We start from the raw sequence: 19379 nt of genomic DNA, 5'->3' as shown, positions 1-19379 counted from the left end.
GTGGCTTTTGAATACAGATCTGTGCTCAAGCAGGACTAAAAACAGAAAGGACAGAGAAATTAAATGACAACATGCATAGTAATGCCAACGTGGAATGACACGCAGCCTGATAACATGCACTTCATATCATAGTGCAGATCTGTGACAGGCAGACTGAGATGGACAGGTGTTTTTTTTGTCTTTGTATGTTATGTGTGAGAGAAAAAGAGCAAAGAGAGAGAAGAACTAAGGTTGGACTGATACAGGTTTTTGAACGCTGATACAGATACCGTACTCGTGTTTTGGGATTGTACCTGTTGATGGGCTATATTTTGTACAAATAGGCAATTTGACCCTTTTCATGTCAACTTTCTCCTAATAGTTACATATGTTTGGTGAGAGATGTAAAACTAGCAATACCACACAATGCTTCACTGCAAGTAAATGTCCTGCATGCGAAATTTGAATTAGGAAACAGTTGGTAAGAACTGTATTATCAGAAAAAAGTATCAAAAGTTAAAGTAGCCGCGTGGGCCCCTGTCAGAGGTATAATATTACTAGAACATTATTATTCTTAAAAAAGTAAAAAAATGTTTAAGTTGTATGTGTGGTCATTAGAATGCATTACAACACATTTTTAGAAACATAATGTATTTCAACTATAGGAATTATAATACTCAATGATCCTTAATAAGATTTCATCCTTGTGTGGAATCTGGTCAAAATGTTTAATGTGTCGGGGAAGCCCTCAACCCCTAATTAAATTATATTGATCAGGTTAAGAGCTTAAAAGAAGTGGTATTGATTAGATATACAGGAAATATAATCAAACCACCTGCATCATTGATTTCAGATTAAGATGGATCACATTTCCCTGATAGATCAGTCTAACCTTAGAAAGAGGAAGAAGGAACACCAGTAGAGATAGAGGAAGGACAGGTGAGTAGAAAATAGATGATAGTCTGAATGTCACGTTATTGTGTGACTGCAACATGACTGCTGGTTGTATTCGTGCATGTGTGTGTGGGCAAGATCCCAGAGGTGTGTATGTGTGTGTGTGTGTGTGTAGGTGTTTGTGTGTGCTACCTGAGGTGGACTGTCTGTTCCTGCGGGGGGAGCGGGTAAGGCGTTGGTACGGATCGGCAGCTCCATACACATCCAGTGTTGACATACACAACAGGATGGTTTTCTGCAAGTAGTCCACCACTGCTAGGCCATTACAGTTCCCAAACGCCAAACTGGACACACACGAACACAGCAAAGGACGCACGTGCACATGCACAGACACACACACACACAGACATTTGCATTTACATGGGGGAGAAAGAGTGTTATTCAGCTGAGACATTTACACTGTTGGCAGATTTATTTCACCAGGTTATTCTCCCTGACATTACAGGTGCTAAATGTAGCACTATCAAACACCGTCAAATTAACTTGACATTTTAGTGTAATGACTTTCAACAAAAGCTGTCCTCACACTGCTATTGTTGCTGTTTTTGAATAGTAATACCAGCTTTCCCATAAGCTCCATTGCCACCTGCTGCTCTAAAACAAGTGGAGCTCGTTGGCAATCATTTTTCAGTTTCTTTTTGAACAAATTATGTTCCAGTTGATCAGGCACTGACCAGAATTAGACGATGTACACAGACAAATGGTTCTATAGGTGTTTTTTCAACCCAGCGATCAGGAAAAAAAAATGCAAAAATAAGTGAAGCAAACACATAAATGTCACTCAAGCTTGTTGCTGCCCAGTCAATTATTGCTCTCCTGTATCCACTATGCAGATGTCTGGTCCACTTTACATTACTGTCACATGGTCTGATGGTTTGGAGCTGTGACAGCAGCAGTGTTGTCTCTGATTTACAGCATTTTAACCGAGTGTTCGGAAGGGCTGTGTGTCATGTAAACAACAATGTCAATACCATTAACATGGTTACACACTTAAAAACCCATCACTCAGAACACACTAGAAAACCACTAAGTGCAAAGGCGGCAGTGGTCAAAACCCCACACTTATCCAGCCTTTTAGAACAAGCGACACTTAAACACAGCTTGAGTGTTAAACAGCAAATAAAACACGGGGCTCCACGACAAGATCAAAGCTAAAGGCTCAACAGCTGAAGAAAAATGGAGGTAAAGAAAACTATTTTTACAGTCATCTGTGTTATCGTTACAATCTACCAATACTCACAATTTCATAATGTCCAAAAGGAATTCAGTCAGCCAAATGCAAATAGCGTTACTCCCCTCACTGTTGTTGTATATACTTTGAATAATTTGACGTACATTTAGCCAAGAGAAAGCTAACTCCAGTGAGACGCTTCAACATTATTAATTTGATTCTTGAAACTTAAGCCGTCAGTGAGGTCTCAGCCTGCACTATGCACATTTATAAACGACGCAGACTATTTTAAACTAAACAACAGTGAACCCATCCTTTGGCATACACATCTGTGACATGAGGGTGACCAAAGGAGACAGACATGTGCATTTGTGGTGCCTTTAGTAATGTAAAGTAAAGACATCAATGTGGCAGTGATTTATTGCTGTTCACACTCTTCTGGTGGAGCCTTCGTGTAATGTTCATGTAATATTCATGCTAAAAGAAACAGAAATCTAAAAGTCAGTGTGTGTGTGTGTGTGTGTGTGTGTAGCTGTGTTTTTCAGAAGAAGTTTTGAGCAAAAGAGTAAAAAAGAATGAAACAAAAAATCAATTTCGGCAATTCTATTCAAGCTGTGAATAGCTTTACAGGAGAGAGGCAAATGATGGCCCTGCCTTGACCCAAATAGATATTCTTTAAAAGAGCTGTGATTTTATTGGTTTCCGGCAGCAAAACTTCTATTCACAACAAAACCATACAAGTTTTAAGCACTCTGGGCTCAGGAAGTCAATCAATTCCTCTTCCACACTGAAATATATTTAAAAAACATTTACCAAGGTCAACATCAGGCACTTTACAAAGTATTAGAATTATATGCTACATCTTAAAGAGAACAGATAGAAGTGACAGAAATGCTTCAGCCCACTTGTAGCTTGGTACGGGCTCAGGGGTCCAGTATACTATCTTGAAATTAAAATGTGAACAGAACTATGCATACATACATGCATGCTGTGTGCTGTCTTAGAGTCATAGTCTTAGATTTGTGGAGGTTGCCGTTTGGAACCAACAACATGCAATTCCCCTGTTACAACTCTAATAAAAGGTTGGTAGCTTAGGGCTATTGTGTAAACCAGTAATTTACAGTTAACAATTAAAAAATCATTCTTGGTCTCTCAGTTGTAATCTTTGTGATGTTTCTACTATCTGCTTTACGTCCAATTAAGCTGTTATGACAGCGCCATTACCATACAGTTGCACCAACACAGTAATTAATAAAGATTTCAGAGGCTTAGTCCGTAATCATTTTGGGCAAACTTCTCCAAACGATTTTGCTGGGATTGCTGTCCTAAATGCAGATTAGCAAAGATTTGGAACCGATCAGCACCAACGATGAAAGAAATGCCTTGCCCATATTCCTAATCTAGACCGATGAAAAGTCACACAGATGGACACACAGACAGAGAGACTGCCATGCATCTGGAGACTTACAGGCCATAGGCAGAGTTGATGTCCAGGCTGGTGATCTGTTGTGGAGGTTCTCCATCTACCCACAGCAGCTGGATGACCAGCTCTGCCTGGTAGCCAGGAGGGACCCGAACCATCCGGTCCTTCACCCTGAGAAACACATGAAGAATAGTCCTCTGTGATATACATACAGCATTTAGTGGGACAGAAAAAAGACATGTTTGCTTCTATCATCTATCAATCTATCAATTTCTGGCACACTGCAAGACCAAATGATTTGTTCAAAGAGATATTTGTTGCAGAGATATTGTGATGTGTGTGAGGTGAACTTACTTAATGCAGGGGGTGCTGTCTTTGTTACCCTCAGGCGTGCCGGGGCTAGCCGGGTGTTGGTGGTGGGTTTGAGGTGATTGGGAGCCGGACTCCGAGAAGCAGGGATTGTTTTCATTCTCAGACGGAGAGATGACATCCTCCGCCTCACATTGTAGGCGCACCTCTAGTGACTGAAGATGACACAGACACAAGAAAAATAACTATATTTAATCCTGTAACAATGTTACTATTACAGTGAAATACATCAACTGAATTGGTGTTTTGTAGATGCAGGTTCCCGACATTGTTGGAAAGGCATTAGCATAATTTATATTAGAAGATCTCCACAAAAAAACAACAACCAAGGCTCAGTTTTTAGCATATTTCTCAAAGACATTTAAGATTTCAGAAAAGGAGTTTGTAAGAATTACATTTGACCTTACTTACACTCCTTATAACGCACCAGGATGTAACTCCCTTCCCCTTGATTCTCATCTCACTCACCACTATCTGAGTGTTGGCATCATATTTGCTGAAGCGGTACAGGATGATGTGGGCTGAGATGCCAACCACACAGAAGATGCGACTCTGGGGGCACCAGCTGACCATTTGAATAGCAAAGGGGTCTTCCTCCACCAACTCGGCCGCCCTGCCCTCAGCAGGCTTTGGCTTCTCAAAGGCTTTGGAGGTCTTCAGCTTGTACAACATCTGTAGTGTGACTGGTTAGAGAAATGGTTAAGTTTAGTGAAACTATTGTTAACTTTAACTTTGTTTTGTTGATTAAAGGAGGAGAAGAAAAAAAACGATATATTAGGAAGAATGACAAAACGTTAAGAAAGCTGCGTGGTGCAAGAAGATAACCTCTTGTGTTTTTTGACAGGAGGACAAATACAAATATGGTTCAATGTGTCTGTAAAGGTTAGAATACTAGCTAACCAGCATGCCATAATACAGTAGCTTTAGGCTGGTATAGCTAGATTGAACTCTGGGGGTCGGTTGTGCTGGAATAATCAGGTATCACTAAGAACTCAATGTATAGCAAGGAAGTTGAGCCTATGACGTGTGATGCAACAGCCCAGTCGCCTGGAACAAATGTTGACACTGTACATTTCTGGACACCACTAATACGTTGAATGTCAACGCTTTTTGTATCCGTTCAAAAAAAAAACTAAAAGAGAGGTAGTATATTGAGCAAACCTGAAATTACTCACCATGGGATTCATGAAAAAAACATTATTAATTTGAGCAAGCTGTGTAACAAAAGCCTGAGTTGAACAAAATCATTTCAGTATAGCTCAAAAAGACAGAAACGCTTAGAGATTGGACTTACTTGCAGATGCGTCCCAAAACTTAATTGATCCGTCAGCATGTCTGAACAAAGAGAAAGAATAGTTGTTTGTCCATCGGGCAAAATTGGTGTGTTTTTTGACTCCGAGAAGGGATCAGAATGAAGGAAAAATGTAGGGCGATTAACCTTGCTCCATGCTTTAATGCCACAAATTCACAACTGTAATAAATGTAATAGCTATCTTCGATCTTGGGGAGTGTATGATGACGACTGATTTTAAATGTTAGACTGTCCCGGATTCCAGTGTTGCCTAGAAGCCGATAAAACCCAGTTCACATGCTTCAGAACCGATTAACATCAGGAAGGCCCCGTGCTGTGCTGAGCTGATCCTGTCATGATGTCAGTGACACATATACTGTAGTTTCCCTTTTAATTGTGATAGGTGTTACGGTATCTCTCTCTCACAGCAGCTCGGGCTAATGGTCGCCATGTGTTTGGACCTATAAGGACTTTCTGTACCGACAAAATATAGCTGTTAATATCGCTGACATACCCTGTGACGATGATCTCCGGGTAGGTGTGGGAGCCTAACGTCCACAATCCTCCGGCGACTGGCCACTCCTGGCATGGTTACAGACAGAGTGTTGATTCATTTAACAACCCTGTCACATCATCTATTGCTTTTCTCCCACTGGACCCTGTTCATAAGATTTCCTTATATTCGAAAACACAGAATAATCATGTTCGGGATTTTTGCTTTCAGTGTCCAACATTACATGTTTTCATTTTCAAATACAAATCTGTTCTGATTAAAATGACTCGTATGCTGATGATAACCCATAATTTGCTTCAAGTTCATAGCAGCAATTATTTAGTCAGGCTGATTTCTTTTACATAAATTGTGAAGATTATTCACATTGCAGTAACCTTGAGAGACCGAATCAGTGATGTGCGGAGGTACACCATTATACAAGCACTTTCTAACTTTTTTAGAGTGTCTTTCAACAGCGTATAGAAAAAATCATTCTGCCACCATCACTGAAAATATTTTATATTTTCTTTTACTTTGTACTTGCTCAAACACACATCAATTAGAATTAATTACCAAACAAGAATGAAATGAAAACAAAGAGACGTATACAGCCAGCTCATATTTTCCCCCTCCTACCTTTTGGCTGTAGCCAGTCTTCTTGTGTTTAGCTCCTATCGAGTAGAGGATGGGGATAATGTTGGGCGGACAGTCTGCAAAATAGGCTGTGCAGGTAACTGGAGACTCATGGATGTCCATGGGGTAAGGATTCTCAAAGACAGGGAAGCTGCAAGATACGTGCATACGATATGGTATAGCATAGCTCATGCCACTTTGTCAAAATGGGCAAAAAGGGAAGTTGAAGTAACAACAAGGAGATAATTGATCCGTTTACATGTGCATTGCCTTGTCTGTTCATTCAATGAAATCAGAAAAAGAGGTAAACATAGGTATAGCACCGCTACGTGCCTGCATACAAATATGGCTGAAAGATTTAAAGGTGTGCTACTGTACCAAATACATTAATTACTTAATAAATGCTAATTATTCCTTGATCAGTAAACTTGATGAATATGAGTATGAAGGTACACACTGTGTATCTGTGTACTGACTTATTTATGTTGACAAGTTAAAAAAAATCATTAAGCCACCATGAGATGTTTATATCTAACAGCTTCAATTAGCCTAATTAAGGCAACCTCATTTAAATCCTCCTACTCACACCGTAGGTCTAATTTATGTGTTTTGCTGCTATTCAGTTGTATCCCTGGCCTCAATAGTTAACCTGTCACAACTGCACCACATCAGCACCTTACACCTTCACTTTCATATCTTCCAATAGTTAATCTAACTGGAGTAGTAGCATTTTCACCTTGAGAGCAATCTTTCTTCAAAGATTCTCCCTGAAGTGTAGATTGACTGTAACTGGATTTGGTTTATGGATTAAAGGTATATGCTAAGAAGTGTGTTACCCTGATGTGATGTCAGGTGGTATCATCGAACATCAAAAGTTGTCATGTGATGATGGGACTCTCTCAGTCACACGCAGCTTAGCTGTGACTAAGCTGTGTAAAACATACTTGCTCTGTGTCAGATCCACCACGATTAAGTCCTTCTCCAAAAGCACCACCACTGCGTAAGGCTCCTGGACCTCTGTGAGATACAAAGCCAAACTGAAGAGGATAACGCTTAATCTACATTTACATTAGTTACAACAACACATACAAAACAATGTGTTTTAGAGTTTTGCATTGTTGAAATTTACGTAATCCTCAATGTGTGAAACATATTCAACCTGCTGCACATCAAAACATCTTTTTGCAGTGGACAGATTCTATTTCATCGAGCAGAAGGACAGAGGAGTCTTTGAAGACTTTGAAGCACAAGTGTTTCAATCAAAAGATCAAAAGATTACACGAGTTTAATCATTGCATAATAAAAGATTTATGTATTGATTCATTCAAAATAATTCATAAAAAACACTTCGCTGAATGAAGAAAATATGTTGAAATTGATTTTGTCATCGTCGGTGTATGCACTTACCGTTGTTGTATGGAGTCTCGCAGAGTGCCATGAACTCCACAATAGGATAGTCCATCTCCAGCACAGTGATGGCCTTGCCGTGCATTATGGTTAACGTAGGCCGCCGCCCAGCCTTGTCATATGAAAGACCCCCAGAGAAGATAACAAAAGGCTCGCTGTTGTGGAGGGAGAAGAGTAATACATGAACAAATCAATTAATCAAACAGTTAAACCATTTGATAGATGTACATGCATGATACAATACATGTGGTTTACAATCTTATTTATAAGCCACTTACTATAAACCACTCAACAAATATGATAAATGTGTGAAGAAAAGAGTGAATGCAATCAATATGTGTGTATAAATCAAATATATTGTTTGTAATTTCTTCAATTTATATCACAATGCTTTCAAACTGTATAATTTATTACAATTAAAATATGTAACTCCACTTACCACATTAACATAGTCATTTTTTGCCAACTTTTGTTGGTGGCTTTTGATTATCACCAAGTGGGGTTCATTACATCATAGGATAAATCTCCCTGTGGTTGTATTCAAATCATAATTTTGTGTAATCAGGTACTTAATAAAATCAGGCAATCTGGATCTAAATAGTTACTTAGAGAGCACACACCTGTTCCTCGAGGTCTTGTACTCCACTTTGAGTATAGGTTTACATGACTCCTTTTTCCCATCCTTCTGTATCTTTCCTTAATTATAGGAAATAGCAAAATAATGAATAACATTTCAATTTCAATACAGCACCACATTTACTGAATACATTAGAATGTTGTTTGTTGATTTCAGCTCTGCACTCAACACAATCTCCATCATGAAACTGATAAACTTAGCATCGGCTCGAGTACCTCACTCTGCAACTGGTTATTAGACAAACAGACCCCAGGGAGTCGAATTGACAGCTACAACTCCTACGTTAGTGTTGAACACCGGAGCCCCCCAGGGCTGTGTGCTCAGCCCCCTCCTGCTCACACCGCACACCCACGACAGCTATACCCCAAACATGAAGAGAGCTCTGTTGCGAAGTTTGCAGAGGACGCTATACCGTCATCGGCCGGATTCAAAACATCGGACTTTATATAGAGAGGAAATCAACAATCTTGCAGAGTTGTGCTCAAAGATCAACTTGCTGCTCAACGTCAGTAAAATCAAGGAGCTGATTGTTGATTGCAGACACACACCCCTGTCTACACCGGGAGCTGAGGTGGAACAAGTGAACAATTTTAAGTTGATGGGAATCAGAATCACAAACAACCGGATGTGTTCATCACACATCTCCATCCTGGTTAAAAAAACCTCATAAACGGATGTATTTCTTAAAGAAACTTAAGAAGGCAAAATGACTGTGCCCAGTTCTTTTTAACGTGTGCACAGCCCAGAACAGCAGGGCTCTACAGCTGGTGAGTAAACATTTTGTTTTTATTAGCATACAATTGTATGTTTTGTTAATCAATTTTCCCCATTCATGCAATCATTTTACTGAGCATAACTTCCTCCATAGCTGCTTTATTCAATGGGCGAATGCAACACTTACAACCCTTTTCCTCCACAGGTTTAAATATAGTGTAAGTAGTAATAGTGACTAATACGTATCTTTATTAAACTGAACATAGCACAGTTCTATCAAAAGAACTTTACTTTGAAAGTGAAAAAAGCTCTTTTGTTCCTACTTCACTTTCTGATTACTGCGTACTGTGTTTCCAATGTTTCTTTTCGGGGAACGGCAGACCGTTATCAGAGCGCATTACAGAGAGTTATTTTTCTTTTGCTTCACAAAACGCAATCATGATTATGCCTTTGATATAAAGAGGACGTCTCTCTGCTAGAAGGCAGTGAGACTGTGGGTTTTACCTCATGGGCATAGTGCTCTGAACAAAAGCCTTTCTAAAAAATAATGTAGAAAACATGACAGAAATAGAATTTATAAACTGTGAGACTTACACAAAGGAATAAAAAAATAATATACATCATCGAGCAACTAGATGATCTATAATATAATTAAACAAATAAAAAAGCATGTCTTTAATAAGTCTAGTGACATGCACCTGTGCTGCATCTATCATCTACACATGTACTGCAGCTACATCTTCAACTTATCTTTTATTTCTCAAGTTATGTTTCACTAAAAGCAGACATTTTGGCTCTTTGATTAATGAAGAATAAACTTTAATGTCGTAGTTTTGCCAAAGTCAACATCCTTTCCGCTTGAAGACATGCTTTGTAGACGCAGTTCTGCAGACATATAAAGAGTAAATATTTGAAGTTTGCAATCAAAAGCTTATATGTAATAGAATATGAGCGGCATTGCATTTCCTACATATATTTTATGTACACGTGATTTCAGGTGGTTTTAAAATGACGCACTGCTTATCATGCATAAACTATCAGGCAGCCAGAGCTCTGGTCAAACAAACCAACAGCTGTATAAAGAAACACAAAATGTTTCAGGGTTTAGTGACAGAAGCATCCAGAAATCAAAGCAAACGCAACGATACAAAGTGATTGTGAACACTCGGGCATTTAAATAGGATGGCAAATCACCACAGATGTGATGGTGTGATGATTGGCTTACAGCGCCAGAATCACTTCATTTATCTGTCTTGGAACAGAATAAGTTTATTTATTTACAACTAGAGCGGAAGGAGACTGAGCCATTCTCAGGAGATGACATGTTTACTGTTTACTTTTCTTCTTTTTCATACACTTAGTTTACTTCTAGTCATTTTCAGCTCCCTCTGTCCTGTTCCTTCCCTTTCCCTTCACTCTTGCCTTGTGTAATACCGAATATCTGGCACATAAACAATCTGGTGGCATTTAACCACGTCTCCAGGCCCGTTGACCGATCATTCACCGCCCACGTCCTTCCCTCCTGCTTTGTGATTTTGCCTGAGATCACAGCCCACAACAAGGGACTATTCATCACCATAGATGTGACAAGGCCAGGATGCCCTGCCAGAGCACAAACCACTCCAGAGGATGACATAACGAGGACTAGTCAGAGGAAGAGCACAGAGAATTACATGTGGCATGGATTCAGAGTCATTCACTAAAACCAGTTTTGAAGGATTCAAACCTGACAGCCAAATAAGGAAAAGTGGCGATGACAAAAATCACGCATCACAATGACTGCCATTTTCAGATGTGCTTTGTCAGGCATTCTGAATGTGCAGACACTTGGCAACGAGCTCGGTTTGAATAATAAATAGTCGGTGGCTGGTTACACTCACGAAAAAACAAACTTGTGCATCTGCCACATCAGAACACAGGTGAACTATTACCTTTATGAAGTTACCTCAACTTTTCTGTTAAACTTAGCACTCAATGTATGTATATGTATGTGTGTTTAATTTCTGTCTGCTGTATTACAGCATAGCCAATTATCAAAGCTTCATTTTGTTTAGTAGTTAAATAACAACAAAGTGTGGATGTGTGTCTCACCATGAGGGAAGGTGACCTGGAATGGCCTGGTGGTGTTTCTGAGGTTCCACATGGACAGGCTGCCGTCTGAGTGACTGCACATGAACTGCTTCCCTTCATGATGCCAGCCGACTGAATGGATGGCCTGTACCAATGAGACAGAGGGAATGGATTTTAACCAATATCTCCTACTCTCCATGTCAAAATGTTAGATTAGATTCAGATATCGTATATTGATACATACAGTATATGGTATCTGAAACTATTTTTTTTTTACCTTGTGATCTGTGTTTGTGTCAGTCAGTGGACACTTTTTTGTGAAATGATAGAGGAACAAAAGTTTACAGTCAAACTGCGTAGCTCTAAACCAACCAAAGAAATACACTTTTAATTGAAAAATAAGCAAAAACAAACAAAACACCATACTAATTTAAGTCTTTCCATAATTCCCATCTGAACATACCTTCTACGTATTAACATATCTAATATTCTTTATTATTATTCCTTCAAAACATCATCCACAGCTCTTCATGTCAAAGGCACAGAGGGTATCAGTTATCTAAAAGGCTTTGAGGGCATTGACTTCTCAGGCTCCCACAGTCAATTTGCATCTGCACTCTAATGTTTCCTTAACATATTGTATTTGTGTGAATTTGACGCAGTGCTTTTGAAGAAAATAAAAGGTGTACAACATAAAGGATGCAAAATACAAAAGCCAAATTCAATACAGCTAAATGAGTTAGAGTGGTGCTACTGCGGTCCTTCTATCCTTTTGTCTGTGGTGTTGTTTTGTGTGAAGAGGTCTGAGGCAGAGATGCCGTGCTTTGCTGGAGGAGATGGACATGAAACCGCATTAATGAATGTGAGCAGGCCGTGACTCTTCACAGGAGATGAGAGACGGCAGCAGATGCGGAGGATAAGTGCCACAAGGTGAAAATGTCTATTGGGCAAATTGGTTTTGAGGCCACAGGGGTTAAAAAAGAATACATAAGAGTGATGTGTATGTTTGAGAGTGATTCTGACTGTGTGTGCTCATGCAATGGATATTCTCAAATCGACTTTGGATAAAATGTCCTAAGAAATATACTATATATATATATATATATATATATATATATTTTATATTTTTTTAAACTGATCTACCCTTGTATTATTATTATCATGAAGAGTGTGTTCCGTAGCATATTTATTGCAATATTACAGACCCTCAAGCTACAGTAGTTTCCTAAAAATGGCAAAGACAGACATGAAAGAGCTCTTTATAAATGTCCACAGGACATTGGTGTCATAAGACGTTGTTGAACATGTCCAATCATCTCTGCATGAACATGGCTGATTTTTGCTGTAATTTCCTATTCTCTACTATCAATTTTGCCATTCATATATCCTTCTTCCTGCGGCTCTAACAAGGAATCCCCACAGATATTGCTGAAATAGAACAGAATTTTTACGATTATCATGACCCAAGAAACAGCAAAAGCCTCGGAAAATGTTCCATTCAATGTCAGAGTGACATGGATTTAGAAACAAAACCTGTCCCACCTGACAGTATTTTTGCTTTAGTTTCTTAACGCAGGACTGCGTAGTGGAGCTCACCTCGTCGTAGTAGATTCTGAAGTCGGCTTTCTTGCCCCGGAGGTCCCACTGTACGATTGTCCCGCTTTCAAACCCTATAAGCAGCTGCGGAGGGGGGAGTGACAAGGAAGAAGATGAAACATATTTTTCATAGGCTAAAATAAGATGATGAGCACAGTCTACACCAACAGTACCAAACCTCCTTCATCCTCTTGAGTCTTTGGTTTTCTTGTCAAGACAAAGTTTCACAGCTAGCCTGCTTGTGAGTTTTGGGGTTAGAGGGGGGGGAGGTATCATTTCTACCGAGTGTACTACTGAGCATGGAGACAATTTGCTTCATCCCCTGCATGGGTCTGCTTTTTATGTGAAATTTGCAGAACGTGTAGCAGGAGATGCCAGAGGAGGTACAGAGAAGACTGACAATGAAATAAATCAATTTGTAAAACTACAAAGCATTTATCAGAGGGCTGTCATTTTGTTCATTTTAGATTCAAACACATATAGCTTTATTGCATTTAGAGCATGCAACACTTTTATAAACACACACATACATGTGTTTATCACCCACATTAGTGACACACATATATAACACAATGTACATGAAAACAGGCATCCTTGAACACACAGCTCCCACATGCACTTACAATTAAAAAAACAACTCACAAACACCCACACACACACACACACACACACACACACACACAAAGGATAAGAGGGTGGAGCAAAGTCGACACAATCTGATCACAGATCAGAGGAGACGGGGAGTGATGTTGGAAGAGCACATCCTTTAAGAGAGAGTGTAGCTCTCCTGCAGTGACGATAGACTGCGTGACATCTCAACTCATAAGATGGGAAATAGAGGGCAAGTGAGGTAGGGGAAACTCCAAAGCTTCACATTAGTCACACCGACAGTTCTGTTGACTCCGAGATGTACTGCAGATCTACTTTGACACGCAAAGAATACATTTGATTTAATTCTTACTCAAACGGTAAACGTCTTTTTGCTGCAAAAAAGTATTTGTGTAATCATGACGTGCTCTAGTGATGCACTTGCAGTTAGAAGCAAAACTGCATGAGAAATACAAGCATTGGGAACATCAACAACCTCTTCCTTACAGCAACCTCCACCTACCGCTGTTCCCAAAAAAAATTGACTGCAGCAGCAGCTTGACCCCTAAAAACTCAACTCTCCTCAAAGAATATTACCTACACGGGTACTGTATAGATAATCAGTTTTTTCTGTTATCCAGGAAGAAAGCCACGCTGAGAGAGTGCGAGATGACTAATGCAGGAAAGGCAGAGGGGAGGTTGGGAGACACATTCGTGACAGAGAAAGAAAGGCAATGATTTAACTCAAGGCAGAGACGTGGGAGAAAGGAGAGAGCCTTTTGTAGATTGTAGTGGCATTGGTCTGTGAGGAGGACCAGGAGATGTTGCCGGTGTTTCTTTCATCTGCCTACTCACCTTGCCTTCATCCTTTGGGCTGTCACTCAAATGAACCACAGGTCCTGGATGAGTTTTAGTTGATCTGTGACAAGAAGGAAATAGAAGAGGGAGGTGAAAAAGACAGCAGCAGTAATGCAGTCACACAAGCCCTGCAAGAAGATCCTTACACCATTGTTCAGAGAGTACGTGGAAGTAAAGAGTAGAGGGTTCAATTTATTTGTATAGCTAAATATCATGAATCAAAAATTTGCCTCAGAGGGCTTTACAATCAGTACGACATGCGCCATCCTCTGTCCTTGGCATTGGAAAAGGAAAAAAACTCCCCCGAAAAAACTCTAACGGGGGAAAAAAAATACTAATTACATTAACACATCATGTATTATGTAATGTATTTATATTGTATGTAAATGTATCCGTGTTTAAAATGATTTCTATCTCTCTATTTATCCAGCTAACACACTAAGCAGTGTGACATTTATAGGCCCTATATAGAAGATTGACTGTATTTATATATATATATATATATATGCAAGTATATACATGCATGACAATATCAAAAGTGTAAAGTATTCATTCAATAATATTAAACTAAAGGTCAACTAGACTGCTCATGGATTCATCATAAACCATAATTACAGTATTCTATAATTTGATTTTCTTTCCTAATACGCCACAAGGATATTTCAAAGTACGCTACACGCAGAGATCATTGAGAGCTGAACAAAGAGTTCCACTCCTCGGCACTCTTGAAACCCAGTAAGAAGCCCCCCACAGTTTTATATTAAGTCAATTATAATCCTCTTGCTCAAGACGTAAACATTACCACCATGTCACAGTCACAACCTGTTCTGGCTTTTACCGCTATATAATCCTGACCAAGAGGACAATATTGAATAATGCTGGATTTTATTTTTCACCAACAAAATCAACCCAGAAGACAAATATGTTGCCGATTGATTGACATCATCTGTCAATGTTTTCCCGAAAGGAAGGGGATGTCATGGTTTAGTGATTAGATGTTCTCCAAACCAACATTTTCAGCAGTAGAATTAATTTCATTGCCACTGTTCACTGCATCTCAGAGCCAAAGAAAGGACCTCTTGGTCACCAGAAAACTACACTGTAGTAGCTACAATCGTCATTTAATACAATCATGATCTTTTAGCACAGTGGCTGAAATGTGAGCTGATCTAGGAAGCTAAAGTTAAGGCGGGACTGACACGTTCGTGGGCCCGACACGTTCGTGGGCCCTTTTAGTTATGCCTGCTGCCGGAAGGCGATACAAACATAAAACCACAGCAAGCTCCCCATACAATTCTCTTCAGCAGTTAAAGTAAATAATAAGTTATCAACAAATCATCTGCAATACACAACGCCTGTCCTGAAGTGCCACAATAGGTGAATACCAAGAGCTAATCTTCCTACACCAGCCATGCAGAAGAAATGGTAAACTAAGCTGAAGTACAACTTCTGATACAACATTATGCACTTTTGACCCCAGACCTTTTGTTGCACATCAACAAACCCGCACCACACGCACACATGCGGACACACTGTGCCTCGCATGACAGTCATTTTCTTTTGAGTTTACAAGCTATTGAGGTGTGTGAGAGGAAAAAGTTCACAGCAGCTAGTGAATGCTGGATGGAGTGGGATGTGACTGGGGGGCGAAGGCTTGCTTTTGTGTGTCGAAGGCCATTTCTTTTGTATGAAGAAAGCTTTCACACTGTGAAGAAAAATACGTGAGCTGAAGACAGTTGCTGACTGACTCAGTGACTCCGGATAAAGTTTGGCTTTCAGCCTACAAGGCCAGCCTTTGAAATGCTCACAAAGCCGATGAAAATGTTTTTAGAAAAAAACTTAAATTAAACAAATACATTAATGAAGATGATTTCCAAAGCTGGGTACAGCAATATATTGAGACACTGTGTGGCTATATTGCTGAACATCACTCTTACATTTCTTAAAGATAGGGACTGGGTCTGCTAAAGAGAATAGTAATTGACAATACACTGATTGTATTACCAATGTGAGATTCCTCTAACAGCTTTCATTAAAGGTACTGGCGTCCCTGTGCTTGTTAAGCAATATTGTTACCAGACCATCTCAAGGACGGTGCCAAAAAACACAACCTAACAAGCAATCCTGCCCGTTGTGGCTCAGAACATCTGGATGTCTTGCTCGCTCCCCTGCCTTTTGCCCAGTGCATACTGGAATAGGCTCCTGTATTGATTAATTAACAGGTGTACACATACGCTGCATAAATGACAACACTAGAATGAAAAATGTTTTAATTACAGCTCATATGAAGCACGGAAAAAAGCAAATCAACGAATGTGCTTTGAGGACCTTGTTTTTCATTGCAGTCATCCAGAGATTGATGACCGAGGCTGGTGAGATCACAAACACAATGCACGAGCACCGGCAGGACCAGCGGAGCCATGGCAACCCAACACCGTTAGGAAAGAGTAAATAATCAACACGACACACGAAAGGGAGGGATGCAGGGCAGGAAGTAACAAGTCAGCGACATGACATGTTTGAATTGTTATTTGTACGATGTTATTTCTACGATTATACACTCACAAATAACCACATAAAATCATATGTGCATGTCTCCTACATGTCTACAATATACAAAACTATCACAGAGGTTAACTTAAATGTCAAATGAAATATCTTTGTTGAGGCACGCAGTGGGCTCAGTGTACAGTATGAATGTGGCACAACAGCTAACAATGTACCCCTACAGAGCTTAAGATGTGGTTCTCCTCCTCTAATTTCCATGAACCCTTTTCAAGACTTATAGAATTATATCATCTATTAAGGTAGAATTTCATTCCCTCCTTTGTCGGACTCAATAAATCACAACAAGGATTGGCAGCGCATCAAGCTTACAAGACATTTCTCCTGAAAAGACAGAGAAAAAACCCGATAGTGCCTCTCAGCGCTGTCTGGTGTTTGTGTTCTATCGAGCAGCTAAAGGCAAGTAAGTATGAAAGTGGGTCGTTTATAACATTGCTACATTGGGTGGAACAGTGGAGTCAAGCATCAGAGGGTTGACGTCATTGATATCATCTCCCTGCATCTTTGTTTCCCGTCACTCTTTCCTCTGCCTGATATGCTAAGGAAACATAGTAATAACAGAGCAACAACAACAACAGAGCACTAACAAGGTTATTATCCCTGCCTCCTCACGGACTTTGAATGTCCCCAGAATACACTTAGAGGCACTAGTTAACACATTCTCCAAATGAAAAGGACACAAAGAGATCCAAAAATGCCCTTGAGATCAATGAGAATCCAGGTTACACTGAAGTTAAGTCTCGAATGAGTCTTATTATGCTGCCATCTTACATTTGTCATCTTACAACAAGATACGTCACTGCTAAAAAGGGTTTAGAAACACTACAAACTTTTCTTCAAGGAGCTACCTTTTTCTCCAGCCTGAGGACACGACATTGAGGCAGGTAATTGGGTTTTTTATGACTCCATAATGATTTCAACACGCAGACAGTGCCCTTAGTGACTCTTAAGTCTTGCAGCAGCAGGTGGTTTTCATCCTGCCTGCCACATCGATCATGCCCTGGATCTAAAATGGTATAGTCTAGTAAATATGGGGTTGTCCTTCATATGGTGCTCATATTGTGCACTTGTAGTTCTTGATAAAGCACCGACAAGGCGTAAAACCAGGCAGCATTAGATTTCTTTCCAAATGTATTTGGAACTTGATGGTATATTTTGGGAGACAGGGTTACTGTTGCCATATATTTCTGCTCCCAAGTATATTTGGAGCATGTCTTTGCATTGTAAGATGTTACAAAAAAGGAACCAGGCGGACGCTGAAAGCTCATTGCTATTTTATAATCTCAATAACAGAAATAGCCAAACATGCCAATGTTGATTACGGCTGACATGATGCCAGGCGTAAACAAAATTCTGCTCATCACAGGGATCTATGAACTGAAGCAGAGTGAGCAGCGTGCGGCCGTGTTTTCCCACTTCTCCTTGCATCTCATTTTGGAATGAATTTCCTGAAGATGAAATTGTGCATTAAATATGTTGCAAAAACCCATTTGAATTTGAATGAGAGCCCGGGCCCTCCTGTCTGGGCACAGTGGCCCCAGTTGAATTGTTGCTGTAACAGATTATTTTCAAGAGAGCATACTTTGGTCCGTATTAAAACGAATGCATCTGTGAATGGCTGTCGCACAAACGAACACTGTGAAAACACAAATACACACATACACACACAACGAATACTGTGTGACTCACAATCTGATGTTTGTACACAGTGGAGAGGGTGGATGAGTTATCCCTTGCTCACACAACGTTCCGCTGCAGGAAACACAGAAAAGTACCCCCTCATCCCTATTCATGTTGAGCGGAAAAACTCCTCAGCCAAACTATGAAACTCCCCAGTCGCTCTGTGTTGATGAGAGAATATTCATTCTCTTGTTCAACTTTCAATGAACCTCACTTCAGAAAGGTGCAGAGTGCTGACTGTTAGAGAATATATTACAGTGTATGCTCAAGCAGAACGTAATACGGAGTGTAGAGAAACCTATTGCCTATAGTCAGAACAGCATAGCGTTGTGTGCATAGCATCTTCATCTAACATGTGACACAATACAACCCTACAAACTGAAGTCAGATAGTCATTTGAGGCACCTGGCAATGCTGGCTCCTCATCTGTCTAATCAGCAGCTCGTTAGGGTAGCCAACCGTCCCTTCATAGGCCAGATGACAGCAAAGATCCGACTTTCCAAAATGTCAGTAACTATTCTGTAAATACTCTGATTCAATTGGATGCATAAGGTCTCAAGTTCATGGCGAGAGTAGATTTCCACTCTCCCAATTTTTGGGGGGGGGGGGTCCTTGGCTACAAGATATTTATATCAACTGAATATCTACAAGTTTCAAAATTGTGTCAAATTTAAAGCTAATTCAATTATCTAAATACTGTTAGGTAAAGTAAAAAAAAAAGGTAAATTGATGGTAAATGGACTGCATTTCCTATCTTACCGTACAAAGGGTTTTTAACCCATTCACACACACGTTCATACACCGATGCTGGCCGACCCACCATGCAAAGCACCTGGGAGCAACTGGGGGATTAGTGTCTTGCTCAAGGACACTTTGAGATGTGGACAGGAGTAGCTATATAACTATATATATATATATAACTAACTATATAACTATATAACTGATTATAAA

At 39.9% G+C, this 19379-nt stretch overlaps 1 protein-coding gene across 1 annotated transcript in view; it reads right to left on the bottom strand.

Annotated features, from left to right (window-relative positions):
- Nucleotides 1–19379, bottom strand: part of LOC142971593 (uncharacterized) — a 122219-nt gene that overhangs the window by 44114 nt on the left and 58726 nt on the right. Inside the window, exons 6-18 of the mRNA XM_076112173.1 lie at nucleotides 14181–14244; nucleotides 12738–12821; nucleotides 11163–11286; nucleotides 8341–8416; nucleotides 7721–7875; nucleotides 7258–7330; nucleotides 6317–6464; nucleotides 5702–5769; nucleotides 5191–5231; nucleotides 4365–4579; nucleotides 3882–4051; nucleotides 3573–3698; nucleotides 1066–1217 (exon numbers count right to left, since the gene is read on the bottom strand). Coding sequence (XP_075968288.1) covers nucleotides 1066–1217; nucleotides 3573–3698; nucleotides 3882–4051; nucleotides 4365–4579; nucleotides 5191–5231; nucleotides 5702–5769; nucleotides 6317–6464; nucleotides 7258–7330; nucleotides 7721–7875; nucleotides 8341–8416; nucleotides 11163–11286; nucleotides 12738–12821; nucleotides 14181–14244 — 1496 coding nt within the window. The remainder of the gene's footprint in view (nucleotides 1–1065; nucleotides 1218–3572; nucleotides 3699–3881; nucleotides 4052–4364; nucleotides 4580–5190; nucleotides 5232–5701; nucleotides 5770–6316; nucleotides 6465–7257; nucleotides 7331–7720; nucleotides 7876–8340; nucleotides 8417–11162; nucleotides 11287–12737; nucleotides 12822–14180; nucleotides 14245–19379) is intronic.

This window comes from Anarhichas minor, unplaced genomic scaffold (assembly GCF_050575085.1).
Source record: "Anarhichas minor isolate MPS153535 unplaced genomic scaffold, ASM5057508v1 ptg000004l, whole genome shotgun sequence".
Lineage (NCBI taxonomy): Eukaryota > Metazoa > Chordata > Actinopteri > Perciformes > Anarhichadidae > Anarhichas > Anarhichas minor.
The sequence above is the reverse complement of the archived record's forward strand: the minus strand, read 5'-3'. Positions and strand labels throughout refer to the sequence as shown.